Source organism: Sorghum bicolor, chromosome 6, assembly GCF_000003195.3.
Source record: "Sorghum bicolor cultivar BTx623 chromosome 6, Sorghum_bicolor_NCBIv3, whole genome shotgun sequence".
Classification (NCBI taxonomy): domain Eukaryota; kingdom Viridiplantae; phylum Streptophyta; class Magnoliopsida; order Poales; family Poaceae; genus Sorghum; species Sorghum bicolor.
This window is the reverse complement of record NC_012875.2, coordinates 6,368,338-6,387,883: the sequence shown is the minus strand read 5'-3', so window position 1 is coordinate 6,387,883 and position 19,546 is coordinate 6,368,338. Positions and strand designations below refer to the sequence as shown.

General features: G+C 41.6%; 1 protein-coding gene across 3 annotated transcripts; it reads right to left on the bottom strand.

Annotated features, from left to right (window-relative positions):
* LOC8067789 (acetyl-CoA carboxylase 2) lies at positions 717-16,349 on the bottom strand. Of its 3 annotated transcripts, none has more exons than XM_021462994.1 (34): positions 16,195-16,349; positions 14,276-14,561; positions 14,047-14,104; positions 12,947-13,313; positions 12,584-12,790; positions 12,324-12,485; positions 12,117-12,209; positions 11,447-11,542; positions 11,168-11,341; positions 11,001-11,094; positions 10,745-10,932; positions 10,605-10,655; positions 10,426-10,465; positions 10,223-10,347; positions 9,993-10,109; positions 9,824-9,898; positions 9,696-9,752; positions 9,503-9,607; positions 9,320-9,406; positions 8,948-9,139; positions 8,673-8,861; positions 8,213-8,323; positions 6,681-6,770; positions 6,428-6,604; positions 6,191-6,268; positions 5,985-6,107; positions 5,657-5,896; positions 5,150-5,430; positions 4,827-5,061; positions 4,375-4,727; positions 4,074-4,287; positions 3,754-3,939; positions 1,510-3,669; positions 717-1,315 (listed from the first exon to the last, which is right to left on the bottom strand). In XM_021462994.1, the coding sequence occupies exons 2-34, from the start codon at positions 14,475-14,477 to the stop codon at positions 1,259-1,261; spliced, it is 6,984 nt and encodes a 2,327-aa protein (XP_021318669.1). In that variant the 5' UTR covers positions 14,478-14,561; positions 16,195-16,349; the 3' UTR covers positions 717-1,258. The 3 variants fall into 3 exon arrangements, with proteins under 3 accessions (XP_021318669.1, XP_002446178.1, XP_021318670.1); XM_002446133.2 differs by having other exon boundaries at positions 726-1,315; positions 4,827-5,058; XM_021462995.1 differs by having other exon boundaries at positions 726-1,315; positions 16,061-16,333.

Here is a 19,546-nt window from a genome sequence, read left to right as displayed (position 1 = left end):
ATTAAGAGTCAAACAAATATCTTTATTTTGAGAGGCAATTTCAACTTCCGACACAAAAAACCAGCTAATTTACCAAGTATTTGTGTATTAATTGTATATTGAAGGTTCCATGTACAGCTAAACTCCGCTTGATAGTGTCTTTCTGGTCATCCAGTTGTGACGATGCAACCTTCACAGCTAAGCCATGCCACATAACTAGTTTCTCCAATTAAAGATCTTTGGAACGAGATATTAAGTGATGGCTGGCACACGATGAAGAAATGGTATGGCGGGGCAGTAGGTATGGCTAGCACACAAAGTAGATGAAAGATCCGACGAAGAAAGAGAGATTAGAGAAGTGACATAGTAGAAAAAGAGGTCCGACGGGGGAGAATAGTGGAAGAAAAAATTAAGTAAAGAGGTCCGAAGGAGGAGAATAGTGGAATAAAAAATTAAGTAGAGAGGATAGTGGAAAAACAAAAAAAAAATGAAGTACTGACATATGGGGTCCATACTTAAGCTGTATATTAAAGAAGTATTATAGTAGACTGTAAGCCAGCTAAATACTAAGGTGGAGAAGAAAAAAGAGAAGAGAGAGTAAAAGCAGACTCTTACAAGAATCAGACACAAAAACCAAAAAAATCAATCTTTGAGACAGACAAGTGGGTCATATATTAATAGTGATGAGCTAACCATTATATAAATAGGCTGCAAAAAGACTATAAAGAAATCTTACGGCCAGCAACTTGTTGTATTATAATACTTAGCTCTTAGGTAAGGTACATATATTCTGGTGTCGAATGCTATTTCAACAGCATTTATTTCACGTAGAGGTACGGTACATATGCCTAGAAAAACATTATTCGAGTTCAAAATTTAATGAACCACTCAATTGTTTTACTAGTATCCGCATTATACACCCTAAAATTACAGCAGGGGGCCGCTGGTAGTACATCTCAGAACTACAGTGAAACAACTTTCTGCCTTCCTGAACCACTGCAAAACCAGAACATGTTCACTCGTGCTCTTCCTAACCATAACTCGGTCTGTCTAAACATTTGAGCTTACACCTGGCAGAACGCACAGTCGCACACGTCCAATATACATTCATCAACCATAGCACCAGGTCCAAAAAGGAAGTTTCAACAAATAATGGTCGACTTAGATCAGACATGATCAAACGGCCAAGCAAACGAGGCCAAGCAATATCCTTCTATGTATGTACTTGAACAAAAACATGTAGCATGCACATAGTGTTGGATGTGTTGGTATCATATCATCAACCAAGGACCTTCTTGACTTCCTGAACAAACTTCGCTCTTTGAGAGGGATCCATCTGAATCGGCATCCAAAGACGGAATACGTGAGAAGGCAATGGGTATGTATTAGAATCATGAATTGATAAGATGCCATGTATGCAATGCAATTGAAATAGGAGCTCTTAAAAAGTAACATGCAACAGATACAACCGGTTGTAGCCCACAGGTTAATTGCAAATAAAAAATAAGGTGAAACTGTAAGCAAATTTACCTTATCTAATAGCGTAGAAAGACCCTGCGAGAATGCTTGTAGATCTGAACTGGAGTCAGTGAGATCAGAGAGCGACTGAGACACTTTTTGAGCCCTTAGCTCTTGGATATATCCATTGTAGTTTTCAGGACTGTCCTTCCAGGCAACAAATGCATCATCGTCATCCCATCCAGTGCTTCCTGCTGTGGCTGGAGAAGCCAGGTACCATTCCTTGATGAGCTCCATTGCTGATTGGTGAGTGAAGTTGTCACCGACTATATGTCTTATTTCTTTTGCAAGAACATCTTCAGAGATCCTTCTCCGTAGCCTTTTATAGAAGAAAGAGCGTGATTCTTCCCAGTCTACAACTTTCTTAATCACGCCTTTAGCTGCCATTCTTAGGGAAGTATCATGCAATTCAGCAAACCGTATTGCAATCTGGGTATATAAAGGCAGCAACTGTTTCGTACGTGCTTCTATACTCTTCTGAAGGGATTCTATGTCTGGTAGACTTCCATTTCCATGCTTTACATCTTGGAGTTTTGCTTTCAGATTTATCAACTCGGGGTCAAGCCTACCCATACAGTCTTGGAGTTCCTCTGACCTGAACTTGATTTCAATTAACCCTTGAGGTTCGAGAACATTACCTTTGGCAGTCCTCTCAGCATAACACTCAATGCGGTCTGGATTTATTTTGCTATCGACCACAACCCAAGCTCCTCCACGAAGCTCTCCAGCCATAGGAATGTAGACAAACGCAGGCTGATTATATGTCCTAAGGTTCTCGACAATTGTTGACCCAGCCTGAAGAATTCCTTCAAAGAGATCTCTCTGTCCACCAGAGAAACCTCTCCAGTTAGCCAGGATAAACAGAGGCAATCCTTCACGGTTGAAGTCTAATAATGCCTGAGCTGTCTTGGTTGCAGAATCTGGGAACCACACTTGTCCAGCCCGAGGAACGGATCGCTCATGGGAATCAAGCTGACCTGGATCAGCAGGGACAAGCTGCATCATGGTCTGTGTCTCCACAGCTATGACACCCACAGGAATTCCTCCAAGCTTTGCTCTGCCAGTAACCACTGTTTTTGCCCATCCTTCAAATGTCTCCACAAAGCTGTCTTTGTCAAACATACCACCCAACCATTTCCCTTGGCTGTCATCTACACCACGGATGGCTGCACGTGGATCGCATGTGTTCTCAGGGATGTATGCAACAGGTCTGTCTGGAGGGTCCAAAGGTTTGGTAATAGGAAGAGGTCCACCAATGTTTGCAGGAACATAGCTGAGCCACCTCAATATATTGGAAACACCTTCAAGGTCATCTGGAACAGTCAGGTGGACAACACCATTGGTCGCCATGATCTTAGGACCACCAAGCTGCATGTGGGAGCTGTACACTTCCCGCCCAAGGAGCTTGTTCAGGGCAGAAAACCCTGTTAAAATAATCGGCTGGTCAAGACGCTGTATGCACCGTATACCAAGTCTAGCAAGATAAGCTCCTATTCCTACAGTCCGTCCGGTCACAAATGTAAGTGTAAATGTCTCCTCATATGCCCTAGAATAAGCACTGGCGATAGCAGCACTTCCATGTATGTTCTCAACACCAAGCCCATCCTCCTTGCCCACAACAGAGTCAATAATCCACCTAATTTCACCGCTATCTAGCTGCAGCTTATGTGCTATAACAGAAGAGCTAATACGGGCATAGTCTTCTTCAGTCAGATAGATGTACTGAAACCCTCGCTCAGGGCTGCCTTCGTCAGACCACCCAACACGGAAGCAAGATTTTACTTCATCAGCTATGCCAATCCTAGCACCAGAGTTTGCTGCCAAGTATATAAGGGGAAGTTTCCTTTCACAAGCCAGGTTGGTGACAGCTTCAAAAAATGCATCTTCCCTTGGGCCGAATGATCCAGCTCTGAAAGTAATATCATTTGCTACAACAATAATCTGCCTGCCATTGGGAAATTCAGGTGTTGACATCTCCAAGATCCAAGCGACCATACCAATGTCATTGAGCCCAGCAGGACGTTCCATGGGAACTATAGGAGTGCCCCAGGACCCATGTTTTTCAGCAAACACCAGCTCAGTTGCCTTCACGTAGGATTTACTATTTCCACTGCCTACAGAAACACTAGAGCCGTTGGACTGCCATGACTTCTGCAGTGCAGTTTCAAATGCCTACATTTTTTTTTTCATTATCAGCTTAGGTTCAAAAAACTACAGATGTGTATTCACTGAGGGGTGGGGCGGGGGTCAACTCACCAGCGGAAAATCGTAGCAATATGTTGTTCTGTTGTTCCTAGCAGAGCAGCGCTTTAGATCAATCACACTTAAAGGTTGATATGGATTATTCAGTGCAACACCATGCAACGGACCAGGACCAGCTGCCGAAGTGGTTGAATGGTATACTAACTTCTGCGATTCTGTATCTTCCACTTCTCGGTAGATCTAAAACCATTAGAAGTACTATGTGCTTCAGAACATAATGACATGGATGGCAGTTCAGAATATAAGAACCACACATTGACTTATACTTTCATGTGTGTGATATACAGAATACTAAAACAGTAGGGACAACTTACATCAATGGTGCAGGTGTGACTAGTAACATTTGTAGTCACAACTCTCCAGGTACCACTTGCAGGCCCATCACAATCCAACTTGAGTTTCACCTCCCACTGGCATACAGACAGATGATGCATCCTTGCACCAACAAGGTCATGTATCTTCAAAGCCATTGATTTTAAAAGTGAACAAGCAGTAGCTTCATCTTGGCCAACATCAACAATTGTACTCCTGAATAATATGAAAAGCTTGTTAAGGAGACCGATATAATAGTCAATGCATAAACATTTCCTTGAATAGGATTATGTGCACACTTACCCTGAAAATGGAATGAGATCAAGAAGCTTTTGCTCTTTCAGTATGCACAAATACATGTGAGAATGACCTGTCCTAATCGCATGAAGCTCTAATTCTTCTATAGCAGTCATCAATGATCTTAGGATGCTATTCGATGTGAATGACAGAGAATCTTCAGGACCTCCTACTTCAGTATCACTGACCTGAGCTGATGTAAACTTGTTGCCTGCATTGGGTTGCCTGACAATAGTTCGGAAAAATACCCTATGCAACATTTTGGGGTTTTCAGTATTTCTTAGTGTGTAGATATGCCATTGACGATCACGTGACGGAGTATACTTCATTTCATTGTATCCTTTCACTTTCAACTTATCCTGTATTCATAATAGGCAAAATAAGTATAGTGAAGAAAATAAGCAAAGCATAATAACAGAATGTAGCAAACAAGCATGCAATCATTTTGATAAACAGACCAATTCAAGAAGTGCAGAGAGGGGAGGCTCCACATGCCGGAGAATTTGCTCTTCTTCATAACAACTCTTTTCATCCAACCAGAGGAATGTGTGGCGCATTGGCATGCGAGCTTCATCTCTTTGAACAATGCAACTTATAACCTTCAAACCAGCAGCTCGGAGATCACTTGCAACATTAGTATCCTTCAGTATCTTGGTAAGCTTTTCCATCCTATGTTGAGCTTGATCATCACTGCTGAAAGAAATGGCCTCAATTAAAAGAAAAAAGAGTTACACAACTTAAACAAAAACCCCTTTCGACCTAATATTGCACATGAACAAACCTTGTTCCACTCATATTACTTTCATTTTCAGCACTCAATAATGCAATGTGCATCGTGTTGCCCTCAGAGCTGTTGTACTGTGCTGAATCCTTTAATGCAGCCACAATGGCTGTTGATGCAGATTCAAGTGATTTGAGGACGACCATGGAACCCCATCTCTTCCCACCAAGAATAGTCCCATGTCCATTTGAAGTATCAACATGCCCTTCAGAAAATTCCCAAAAAGCAATAGCACCATATTCCTTGAATTTCATTTGGATGCTATCCTTCACAAGATGAGGCTGAAAAAAAAATATATATTGGCAAGTTAGCCAGCACATTGTGCATTAACAAGTTGGGAGATCACAATTTTTCACACCCAGTTAATTCAGCCAAACATCAGCATCTCATTTCTCAATATTTCTTCATGTGAAATGAAGAGATGAGCATTCCATGTCATTAGGGCATCTAACATATCAGATATGCTTAGTGGGACTATGAAAGACATCAACTTAGTTGATATAATACCTGGTACAATCGTGATATGTATGTCTCAATCACTTTCTGCTGAACAGTTGCATCGCTGTAATCAAACAAAGAAATAAGAGCATCTTCAACAGGCAATGGGGCAGAGACTAAATCTTCCATGCTATCCTTAATAGTCATGTCTCCCTTATGCATCCCCAGATCTGAAAGGCTTCTTGCAATGCTTGCACGGAGTTCACTTAGTTTGGTTTGTTCAAGAAGTTCACTTGCTTTAAGGGCCAACTGTGTTTATTAAGATGCATGGAATTCATTAGGTAGAACATCAAAATAAATTATAAGGGGGATGTCTAGGTTATTGTAATCACTGCACCTTATAATATCTTTTATGATTGAGGGAAGAAAAGCGAACCAACAGATCCCTGTAAGCAACCGGATTTGGATAAACCAGCTTTTCCATGAGTGCTGTTACAAGCTTAGCTTTGTTTCTCACACCCTGTGAATAAAATCACACTATCAATAACAAAGATTGTTTCACTAATCATTTGCATAAAAGTCATCAGCCATAAAGAAATTTACCTGGTGAGACAACACAATGTCTACAACCTTCTGCAGGTCTTTACTGTGCTGATGACGCAAGGTTTCAATAACGTCAGACTGCCATGACATAATTAGAGACAAATAACAAGTCAGATTGTTCGAATAAATACAGCTAGCCATGCAAAAAGTTTCTCCCAACTAAGAGAGTGAAAAGGAGTGAACATTTTGTGTGCTTTTTCTAATACTGATCTGTTCAGTCTTGTCATGTACAATAACCTGAATTCCATCACTGAAAAGTTCTTCCACCATAAGATACTCCTCGAAAAGGGACTTGGCAATAAAATGTGCATGACTTTCTCTCCCACCCTCATATGACTTCAGTAGGTTCGTAAGAGGCTCAACAAGCCTCTCATTTGTAGCCTTTTCCTTCTCTGAACCATATGCAAGATTTTCCTACAGAGAAAACACTAGTTAAGATTAAGACAATAGCAAACAGTTTAAGAGATACCACAAAAGAAACATAACTGACCTCAATGATGTCTCTTAGCAACTTGGAAGGGAAGTCCACGTTTTTTCCACGGTAAAAATTCAACTTGTATTCCTTGTATTTATCCTCTAACTGCATGCATAAAAGATAAAAACATCAGAAGCTAGAATAAAAATGGATTATGTAAGGACATACCAGAACTACAATCACAGAATCAAAACAAACTTACTGAAAGATTCACCTTCCGGTAAAATGCTAGAGTGAAAAATTCTAAGTTTTCATCAAATTTTACAAAACAAACTGCAGAAAAAACTAAACGATTTTTATGAGTAAACCTGTTAATGGTCCGTGATCCAGACCATAACCAAACCAAACTAATCACGTCTGCCTTCAAATCCCCAATCCACCCCACTCGTTCCCCCTCCAAAACCAGTCCACGCCAAACTGTAGTGTTCCTAAATCCAAACAAGACCAGTCCACAGCCTACAACCGGGATTCGAAACCGACTTCGAACTGTCATCGTGGAATGGTTCAGACAGAGATCACATCACTTCAACGTAGGACGAGTCGCAGAAAACTTCACCACCGGCGAACTCATTCTCTATCTCGTCCACCAACTTGGACCCTCTGACGTCGAACCGCTGGATCCTGGCCCCTTGCCTGAGCACCTCCTCGTCCTTGTTATAGAAGCTGATACAGCTCCGGGCGCTGAAATGATGAACTCCCGCAGGTCACTGAAGCTGGAGAGGATGGAGAGCAGGTAAGAGAGAGTAGAGCCTGGGCAGGGAGCGCGCCAGCACCGCGGCATCCACGAGCTTGACGGCACCGGAGGTCTTGAGGCTGGCAAAGCCCAAGCAGTGCAGCGCGAGCCTCTCCTCCGTCCGGCCATGCGCCGCCATTCGCACCGCTCCCGGCAGCTCCGGCAACCACGAGGTCCCGAGCGTGGCCGAGCCGAGCACGGACGTCTGTGCACGTCCTCCCACATGTGCATGCGTGACATGCGCTGCTGCGCGGCGCGGAGCGAGTAGCCGGCTGAGTGTTGTGTGTGCTCTGCTTCATTCCTAGCTTGTCAACATCAGCATGACGTCATGCTACACTTTATGGCCGTTTTCCTATAGAAAAACAAATCCAGTAATACAATAGGAATACTAGTGGACGCGGATGGGGCTTCTGCTGTACCGTGGTGTGATGCTGGGTTGGAACCACAGCTTCAGCCTGTTATCAAGCCAAAACACTCAGTCCAAAACCAAACCAAACCAAACTAAACTACTCTAAGTAATAACTCAGACTGAACCAGCCCACCAGCTTGCTCAGCCCGTTTTCACCCAAATTGAATTGGCCCAACAAGGAAATCAAACCATGGAAACTGGTTCCGGCCCAAACCATTGTCAGGTTTATTTATGAGCATAACACGGTGCAAACTAATGTTATAAAATATCACAGTTTCTCTGATGGCTTTTTCTGCCATCAACATAAGCCAATATGTAAAATGCAAAATTAAGATAATATATCTACTAAAATGAATCATCTTTCCTTTAATCCAGATTGGCTATATCTTGCCAACTGTCTCATACCTCACTCTTGAGATTTCTTGGAAGCCTCGTTGCTAGAACAGACATAAGTTCATCCCACTGTAGGAAAGGAAGCTCAGGGTTGTCCAGGCAGCATATCAAATCTTGAACGACCTGAAAAGAAGAATAGCTTAACATGAATCAGTTGATAATGGATAACCAAGTGCTAAGGGCACTCCCAACCCAGAAACTACATGGTTTATATGTTCATTAATTAGGGTGCAAACTAAACAGAAATGATGATGTGGCACTACAATTAAAGAAGAGGGGGAAATGGTTTCTTAATAAGAAACCATGTATACACGGAAACCAAGACATGAAGAGATATGATAGGTAGATGAGTGAGGGAGAAGACATGTGACTGGACAAAAGATCATTTTTGTAGAAACTATCTAAGTAAAGGAAACACAAGATAAACAAAGAAAATAAACAGGATGTGGTCACAATAAGATGGAATGTTTACTTCATTGATATTGTGCTCATATCCTGCAAGAACCATTCGAGCAGCATTCAAACTTGCAGCATATCTTTTGTGTACTTGACTAGAGGCAGCAACAGGGAGCGCCATTTGTGGAAATATTCCATCAAATGGTTCAGCCCTTTTCACAGCAGAAGGGTCATCAAGATCCAGCCTTGCTATAAGATCACCAGCCTAAAACAAATGTAATTTGACAAATGTTACATGAAATATTATGGGATGAAAGCACAATGCAAGGAATGGACATGTAAGAATATAACCTGCAACGCCTGGCCCTCAGACATCATACAATGAACGACACCAGAAGCAGGTGACAGGAGAGGCATGCACATCTTCATAACCTCAACTTCAGCGTATGGTACATCCGCATCAACATGAGCACCATCAGCAACCAAGAAACGAAGAAGTTTGCAGGGTGTCTCAGCTAATAACTTTGATGGATCATGGTCATTCTGCAAGAAAACAAGGATTAGTAACAATTTTCTTATGTGATGTCTCCTGCGGAAGCAAACAACAGAACCCATCTTTTAAAGATAAGGTAGTGGACCAAAATGCAATAATAAATGATACAGATAAATCTGGCAGAAGTTGCCCAATCAGACACCAAGAATATAGAGGAAGGGAGTATTTACCTGCAACAAGCATGTCTTTCCATCAATCTGAAGCCGTGTACCACCAGCTTCTTCTTCTGCATAAATTACATGGCTGTTTCCATCCAACTGGAGCCATTGCAATTCAACAATCAGAACCGCCATGAAATCAAAACCATTTATCCAACTAATTAATAATAATGCACAAAAGAAAGAACAAGTTACCTGCATTAAGAGTCCACCATCACATAAAGATTGTACATTCGCTTCAACTGTCGATTCATTCATTCGCAACCTGTAGCTACCATGTCCAGTCCTTACAGTTTCAATCTACAACACAATGCAGACGAAACTCAGAATGATGTCTAACTTTATTGTTACAACTAAAATAAATTCCCTTGTGGAATGTCAAACTTACTGTGTATTTGCTCCCTTCTATATTCAAGCTAACTGTAGAATTGACAAGGGATATATGCTGCATAAAAATATTATTCGTCAACCATTTTTCACCTTAAAAATATCCAGAGTTAATCCCACAAAACATACCTTTGGTGGAATCTGGCCCTTGGTGAGATAACTAACATAGTCAGAAACAGTGGCTGCATTGGTGGTTACTGTTTTCTGTAGCATGTGACAATTATTTAAATTAGACCTTACATCGTATGTTTTTCACAGTAGTTTGACAAAAGATGTTAGCATGATTTCTTTATCTTACGTATAAAGCACCTCCAACCACTGAAATATACCATGGGGGCCTCTCAGCTTGAACACGCATAGCTATTCTGGTATCCAGCCAACCAGTATGAATCTTGTTTTCTCTGAAGTCTGAAGCCTGGAATAATAGGGAAATAGCACCACAGGTTTAGCCATAATGGAAAATCAAACATAATGATATGAATCAGCATAATGAAAACAGGGATTCAAAAGGTGGTTAATATTTCATACGTTTAAGAGGTCAACAGTGTAATCAACATTTGAATGAATTTCTCCACGAATTTGAATCTCTTTTAATGCAAGAGCCATGTTTGTTATTGCTGCTGATCTAGAGAGTCCATATGCAAAAACATGTCCTGTAACGGAAAGAGCAATATTTAGAAAATGAGGACCAATACAAATTACAAAGAAGAATATTCTTGATTTACACATACCAAACTGAGAATCAGCAAATTCATGAATGCCTCCACCAGACTGAAAGCAGATAAAAAGGGGAGTCAGTGCAAACATTTGCTTAGCTAAATGAGACGATGAATGGTTAAAAACTTAGTCCCATCCAAATTATCTGCACAATGAAGAATAATGTAACAGTGTAACAAAGTTAACAAGTTACCTTTACTGAGAAGTAGGCCCAAACATTAGGCTTGGCTTTAAAAGTTATCTCCTAAAAGATAAAAAATCAAGATCTGGTCACTTAACCAAACTTAATCTGTTTGAACTATACATAATACATCTGTCATCTCAAAATCTTACCTTCACTTTCCCACCAGTAGGTTTGAAACCATCATCAGGGTCCTCACTAGTAATTCTAACTGCTACACAATGGCCCTTTGGCCATTGAGAATCTACTTCATCAAAATTAAATGGTGTAGCAAGAGCTGCTGTTTTCCTCCAAATATCATACCCTCCTCCATAGTCCATTCCATAGAAACGTCTGATTTCTACATAAGTAGACAGATTAGAGAATAAACTAATAAGGAACTAAATAAGTTGGTAAATTGGTAATTACCTGGAATTTGCCAAAGAGGTATGCCCATTCCAACAGCAACTTGAGCTGCAGGCAGATTTACTTCAGCTATCCATTCGGTGACTGGATGCTCGACCTGCATGGAGATAATTTTATGTGAAGGATTCCCCGACAGGTTAATTAGTCAATGATGTTCACGTATAGCAAACCTGTAGTCGGGGATTAAGCTCCAGAAAATAGTATTCTCCAGTTTCCATGCTGTAAAGATACTCAACAGTAGCAGCACCAACATAACCCACAGCCTTAGCAAGCCTCCTTGCTGCCTGCTCAAGTGCTTTAACTGTCTCACGAGGAGCAACAGTAACTGGGCCTTCTTCAATAATCTGTTGTAGAAAAATGCGAATGGAACTACAGTTAAGAAATAGATCGCATAACAAAATGCATGGTTCTATAATTTGGTGTTTATGGCTGAGTGGGTGGGGGCAGACCTTCTGGTGTCGCCGTTGCACACTGCAATCACGACTGTGAAGTGCTGCTACATTGCCATATTGATCACAAAGCAACTGAACTTCAAGATGCCGACTCTACAATAGAGAAAAAGATTTAAAATCAAATAAATATATGACTAATTGACTATAGATAACAGAGCACAATTCCAGGCTTCCATCTTGAAAAATAAAGGTGTAAAGAATGAAACATGTTTTGGTTCAATAATAGTGAGAATATTGAAAACTTATACAATTTAATCCAAAAAGTGATTTTAGAAAAAGGTAAAACATCTTCTCCACATAAGTGTTGAGAAACAAGATGTATTATTTCTCTCCAGCCATTATCACAGCCCTGTAAGTTGACAAAAATGGTCCATGTATAACATGCCACTCAATACTAAGAAAAGCTTAGTCCAGTTCCTGGAAATGCAATTTTGTACGCAAAAACCGCGATTTCTAAATTCTAAAAATAGAATGGTATCCGCTCAACCATTCTCTTTCAACAGTTCCCATCAATTAACCTTTCATAAATATGTTAATCTCCAAATATGATGATCATCAGTGCACTTGTCAATAATGCATCAGATGAAGCTTCCAGAAAATACAAGGATAACTTTAAAAGAACAAAAAGGGATGGAATATAGATTTCAGAAAGAAAAAAAAAACTAACCTGGGCTGCAAGCCTCATGATAAATATTGGGGAGCCAGGGACTTCACCTTGTACTTGCTTAAACAGTGCTCTAACCTCATCATCATTATGAACCTGCCAGGGAAATTGATTTAATCACATCACAGGAGAGGGGGGTAGCTCCCTACACCATACTCCCCAATGTGCACAGTTCTTCACAGATAGTTTAGTCACATAAATAAAACACACCTTTCTTATTCCTTTACCACCACCTCCCCAGGATGCCTTAATCATGGCAGGATAACCAATCACTTGACAACTTGCAACTGCTTCCTCTGTGGTAGTAACACAAGCTTTTCTATACATCTCCTCAGGTATAGCGTCTAAGCAGCACTCTAATGGCACTTCAACCTATTTAGTGTCATTATTAGAATATGAAAGTTAGAGCAATGAGACCGGCAGATAGTAATCAAAGAGAGAGAGAGAGAGAGAGAGAGAGAGAGACTCACATGTGATCCACTCCAAGCAAGAGTTGGGACCCCAGCTGCTTGAGCAATGAGAGCTGAACCGACCTTATCTCCCAATGCATTCATTGATGATGCAGGTGGCCCAAGGAAAACGATTCCTTTTGCAGTCAATGCATCCGGCAGTTCAGGATTCTCAGAAGCATGACCCCAACCAGGCCAAACAGCAGAAACACCTACTCTTTCTGCTACCTGCAATATTTCATAGTTAATAAATGGTGACAATTAGACTTCCACAACAACAGCAGAGGAGAAATATAAACTTCTCTACTTAAATATGACAATGGTTATAGAAGAAATAAAGGGAACAGCCGATCAGTAGTAAACTAACAGATTAGCAGTGCTAACCTCCACTATGAGTTGAACGTTGGCGTAGTTATTATTGTTTGTTCCACCAGGCACCTCTACAAATTGATCAGCAATTCTAATGTGCTCTGCATTTATCCTCATGTCTTCCGGAGTTGCCATAGCTATGAGCTGAATTGCCTTCTCAGATCCAAAAGTATCATTAGCCCATGTCCGGACACTCCTCATGAACTTTGCTGCTGCCATTCCATTATTGGCCACTAATATACTGTGAATTGGTGTTTTGCCACCTAGTGCCGCACAAAATTCAACAACCTTGGACACTGAAGCATGTCTTCCATTATGTGTTTCATTGATAATCCCATTCATTTGATAGGAATCTGGTGGACCCCTAGGATCCTCAGATCCACTGGAAAAATACAAAAGGAAAGGATTACCATTTTGTTCACAACACTAACAATATGCATGGTTGTCACAAATCAAAAAAGTTCAAAATGAGCTTTGCGTCTATCATACTCCCTCCGCCCCTTTTTAAGTGTCGTTTCTGGGTTTCCTGCCACAAGTTTGACTAGATTTGTAGCAAATGCGTACAACATTTATATCTCCAAATAAATTTATTAAAAAACTAGATTAAAGACCTATCTAATGATGTCAATTGTATAAAAAATATTAATATGTTTTTATATAAAATTAATAAAAGTCATTTCTCGGGAAGCGAGAACGACAGATATTCAGGGACGGAGGGAGTATATGTCCAATTTAGGTCAAACATTTAATCTTTTCCAAAAAAAAAACAGGCATTTACAGCAACAGAAGCCAGAAAATTTGTAGCAGACATGATTTCATAATAAGTAACCATTGTCCAGCAATACTGCAACTAATTCTTCTACATGAGATATAACCACATCATATAAGTGAGCGAAGTATTCATCATGCTCAATAGCAGGTACAGAAGCAGGCCCCTGGCTGTGTTGCAACATTTATATCACATATTTTGCAGCATTTACTACGAAATATTGAGTATACAGCACTAGGACATTAAGACAGCATTTCACTATCAGGGAAACTAGTATAAATAAGCTGCAGAATATTTTCTTTTTCCAAAACAAACATATAATACGCAAAATACTATAGCCGCTTACTGTGAAATGTCCACTTCCGAAGCTGCCTCGCTTGGGAGGTCAATAATGCCAGCAAGACCTACATGCAGACAAACATTTGAAACTGAGCAGTGAGCATATCTACGTTGATACCTAGAATGAGGCATCAAACATTACGATGTTAAAACAAATGAACAATGCCAGCCAATAAAGAACTCCATATATATTTTGAAACAAAATTTTAGCTTGTATCGAAAGATATTCACAGTACCTTGACGAACAGACTGGCTGTGCTTTTTGACATCTGATACCCCATCTCCACCATCACGGAGTGAACGGGTACGGCTTTTCCTTCGGTTTGAGGGCCTCGACAATGCAGATGATGAGAATGTAGTCCCAGCAGGACTTCGCTGGCGATTAGGGAGTAGTGGCAGTGCCTTTGAGGCAGCTGCAGCTAATCCAAGCTGCGACATTGTCGTTCCGTGGCCCAGACAGCACAATTAAAGATCTTCTCAAAAGCACAGTGCCATAAAAAGAGAGGAAAATTCCTGGAAAATCTGACAGAGGCAAATAATACCATCAGAACTCTAGCAGAATACTCTTAGGAAGTTTCGAATATCAAAGAAATGAAAAGCAACATTATGGTTTATAGGCCAGTTGCTAGAAAAATATTTGTGATGTTTCCAGTTTTCCTCTCATTTTGAAGGAACCTACCATGTTGAGATCTTATCAGGTTTATTGGCCACCTTTCATGAAGATTACAGAAAACTATATACTAGTAAGCTATGTCCAAACATACAAAGGTCTCTGCCACTAAAACTTGCCAGCACCTTTTTTCTACAATTCTACTATGTTTCTGCTGTTTAGATTTTTTTTATCATACAAAGCCCAAATGTAGTGCAAAATCTTTTCAATGGAGATGGTTGCATAGGAAGGGAGCAGGGACAAGGACCCCAACCTGAGTATACAACAAGCTCCCCAAATGGCAACAGGTTGTTTTTCCCCATTCTATGAATCACCAAATTGATCCTTTCTTTTTTTTTATCAGGGGGTGATAAGGTTTCATGTGGCTCGTGCATGTAAGATCATGATAAAATTTCAGTGGCTTGGACAGTAAGAAAATTGTTGGTTTGAAATATTCCCTCTGAAGAAAGTAAATCAAATTTTCTTCATACTAAATGATCACTCCTTTTCAGAAAGTTTTTTTTTTCTTCAAAGGTTGCAGGTGAAACCACCTTTTATTTTGTGCACAACATACTAAGAACACAAAACATTATTTTTCAGATTTGATATGTACCACAAAAAGATGTAATAAACTATATGATATAAAAAAGTAGGTCATCAGTTACACGCAGGTATTAGATAACCAAGGTAGGAGAAAAGATGAAGAACCACCAACCATCAAAGGGTGCAATGTTACAGTAACCCACTTGGTAGAATGACACATGCTCGAAAACTAACAGGGAACAAAACCAAGCGCATTCCTTATGTACCCACACAAAGAAACAGGTGTGTTAAAATAAATAAACCTTAAGTCATGAGGGTAGCCACTGATAATACTACACCTTAATAAACCTTAAACCTCAGTGACAACAAAGACGCAGACCCGCCACCAACCATGTACAGACAAGAACGAACGGTACCCAGCAATCTACTAGCATGGGCATGGGCATGGGCATCCCTGAATAGACCACAGCCAGTCAGCAACGCTAGAGACTAGCAGAGGCAGCCAGAGACTACCTCATCCATCTGGCAATGCAACAAGAGACAACCTACATTTCGCCCGCGCAGCGCAGGTGGGCACAAACAATTCGTGTTATTATTATTATAACCCGACGAAACCATTCACCCACCCTAGTAACTAACCCCACCACCATTGTCATTGCCGTACATGCTCACGGAATTCCGCTCTTCCCGGTCGGGGTGGGGTGGCGCATGCAAAAACCCTCCCCCGCGGCTGGCGCTGACGAACCCCACCCCCCACCCCCTAGCTTAAACCCTGTATACATAGGCGGAGCAACGAAGAGGGGGCCAATGGCGGGCGCGCGGTTCTCACCGTCGGTGGCGCGGATCGGCGTGCGGCGCGCGGATCTGACGAGCTCCACTTGGCCGGCCGCGACAGAAGGAGCGAGCGGCGCTGGCGATGACACGGCGGAATAAATAAGCGGAGGAGGGAGGACGAGCTGGTACCTCGGGAAGAAAGGCGGCGGGGGGCGGAGAAGGCGACGCGCGCGGGTTGGATCCTTGTGGCGGCGGTGGCGGAGGCGGAGGAGGAGGCCGGGCGGAGCGGAGCAGAGGCGGATATCCCGAGGGGGGGTTGGGTTTGGGGTTGGGGGTGGGGTGGTGAGGGCGACTGGGGCGAGGCAGGCAGGCAGGACTAGGAGGGATGGGGGCTGTGCGGCCTATGATAAATAATTTTCGCGGCTCGCAATCGGCATTGGGGACTCCGCCGCGGTGGAGCGCAGCAGCGGCAGCGGCACGTGACAGGGGGGAGATAACGGTGGGGACAAGTGGAGGGCCCGGATGCCGCCGGGTGGATAGGGTGGGGTGGGGTGGGGGGAGATCGGACGGGACGGGACGGGACGCGCGTGGTTTCTGATGTGATGACGGGGCGTGGCCTGGGCTGGGTGGGGAGGGGATTTCCTGGCGTGTCCCTTTCCATTCCTCCGGCAGGGCCCAAGGGTTTTTGGGTTGCTGGGTGGGGGTGCTCTGCGCGCGCTCTTGGCGTGTGTTTGGACGGCTGGACATTTTGACGGCTGCACCACACGGGGTAACACACGAATTTAAGTTGCCAACCCATTGTTGTTAATTAAGGTGTGTGGTTGAGCTGACCGCACTTGCCCTGATCGTGACCCCGTTTTTGGCCTCTCCCTTTCTCGAATTACTGACTGACCTCGACCTGTTATTATATGTGCAACCAATCTATGCAGGTGGCGATTAATATATATACTCTCTCTGTTCTGAAATAACTATCGTTTTGGGTTTTCGTGTCACAAGTTTAATAAGATTTGTAAAAAAATACATGCAAGCCAGAACGACAATTATTTTGGGAAGGAGGAAGTATATGGTGGGGAGTGATAATTTGGTCGGTTTTCGGAGAGTCCATATAGTAAAAACAAATTTCAGGAGCTTTTTAGTATATGCTCTTGCAGAGCTACAAATATTACTACACATGTGCGTATATATGGATATTTTGGACATTAACTCAAGCCTTTTGCCAAACAGATTATTGAAACAGTTTCAGCTCCATCAATGAAGCCGTTTATGGAGACGAAACCAAAAAATGGCATAGCTAGTGAAGTGAAGTTCTGCCAAATAAGACTAAAATTATGAAATAAAAAATACAAAGTTATGCAGCAAGAGCGCCCATGTACGGCAATGACGAGGATATTTTGGCTTCGAGTGACACATTATATGGGTCCTTTCAATGCACTTGTTTATTTATTATATGTACAGAGTAACTTACTATTACTTATGTTAGAATAGATATACAAATTTCACTAGCAACAATAACCCCCATACTAAAATTAACGCTTCATGTGACAAACCGAAATCCAAAAAAAATGCATTAGCATCAAACTGTCCCCTCGTAAAGATTGTGGCCCCTAGGCCCTAGTAGAGGCTGGTTTTGATATAGTGGTACGTTGGTCAATGAATGAGTGACAAAGTCAATTATGTACATTGAAGAATCTATAGACGTACATTGATATAAATGGTAAGTAATGCTGTGGGTATGTTGTCACCTTAGTTGATGACTAGAATTTCAATTCAACCATTGCTACTCCTAACATATTCTTTTTTACTAAGGTCTTCAGTGCTTAGGAGTGTTACCTCCTATGTCCAGTTGTGTTATTGTCTATGTTGCTCTCTTAGTGCTGAGTTCTGTTGGTTCGCAAATTATTTGCTATGTAATTAACTTTTTGTCAACTTTATTGATGATCCTTCTAATGTTGCAAAGGTTGTGTTGGTTGTGATAAGTAGGATTATGTGTTCTGATCTCCTTTTATTTAAATGAAAAACATGCTTAATTAGGTATTATTGCAAAAAAGGAAACAAACAAACATGTTTTTTACTATTTGGGGTAAGACCAGTGAAATGATACAACCCAGATTGCAAATAACCACACTCAAGTCTTCGTAGTACTCACCTAATACCAAGTCACCTAATGTCGCTTTTTTTTTCTTCATTGAACTATGAAAATTTGATTGAGAAGATATTTTAGAGGGTCTTGTATAGGCTTCTACCTCTAAGTATGTGTTCATTGTTTCTAAGACAATGTATCAAGTATTATATTAGGATATAACTAGGATGGTACTACCGAGGGCTATGGCCATATATTCCTTTTTTTTACAGTGAACTCGTAAGTTGCAATGAGTTTTGTTGTAGCTTCATTTGACTCATCAAATGAATTGGAAAGACAAGAGGCTTGACCACTAGTTCTAGCACAGATCTAGGATTCACCTAAACTTTTTTTAAACGAATCAGGCAGGAGAGCTGCCGACTATATCAAAAAGAAGATAAACCCAAACTCGGCAACAACAAACAACAACACGACAACAAAAAAAACTAGAAAAAACAACTCGGGTCGGTTGGATCGGGACATCATCATATGTCAAAAAGCAAACTCAAAGTGAAAATAACTTTAGACGGTCAGATTGGGACATCAACACTAGGGATGAAAATGGTACGGATATTTTCCGACCGTATTCGAGACCGAATTCGTTTAGAGGGGTTTAGATCTGCCTGTATCCGAGTTCGAATGTTCAACATCCGATACCGTATTCGTATCCGAATACTTAAATTGTATATTTATAATGTCGACATCCAATCATATCTTATCCGACATGGTTGACATTATCCGTATTCAAATCCGAATTCGAACATAAATATAAAAACAAATATGATATAGATGATATCCGTCCGTATCCGATCCGTTTTCATCCCTAATCAACACGACCCCCAATAGAAGCCAAAACTCAATGGAGCTGCACACCGCACCACCTCCAGACCACTATTCCGTGGTCGACAAAAGCGTTAAGATGAAACACCGTCGTCACTGCTCACATTGTAGTTGTCAACGAAGTTCCACACCAAGATAGCTCATTACGAAGCAGAGCTAATCACTGCAGGTCGTTGCAAGCCATGTAGCCTCCCTATAATCGAATCTGCTTGCGCTGCCTCTCAAGACGTTGTTCCATGCTAGACTAGCCACTACCAAGTTGGGCTAGCCATCGTATATCGCTACAAGCTGGCAACTCAAGTACTGTCAAGTTGTTCCACTGCCTCTTGCGCTCACCTATCTGACCTCGACCACTGAGATCCACAAGTAACCTTGTCACTTCTAGTAGCCTAGTTGCCTGAATGAAGTTGAAGTGTGACACACCAACTCTAGCAACCATCGGAGCGCCTCCTTGCACTGGAACAATCACAGTACCTCTGAGCCCAGCGACAGGCCCTAAGCCATAGGTAGCAATGGAGGACGTCTTCACTGTCGCAGTTGTCGAACTGTGATAGGATGTTGTGCCTTGTTCAACCATCACTT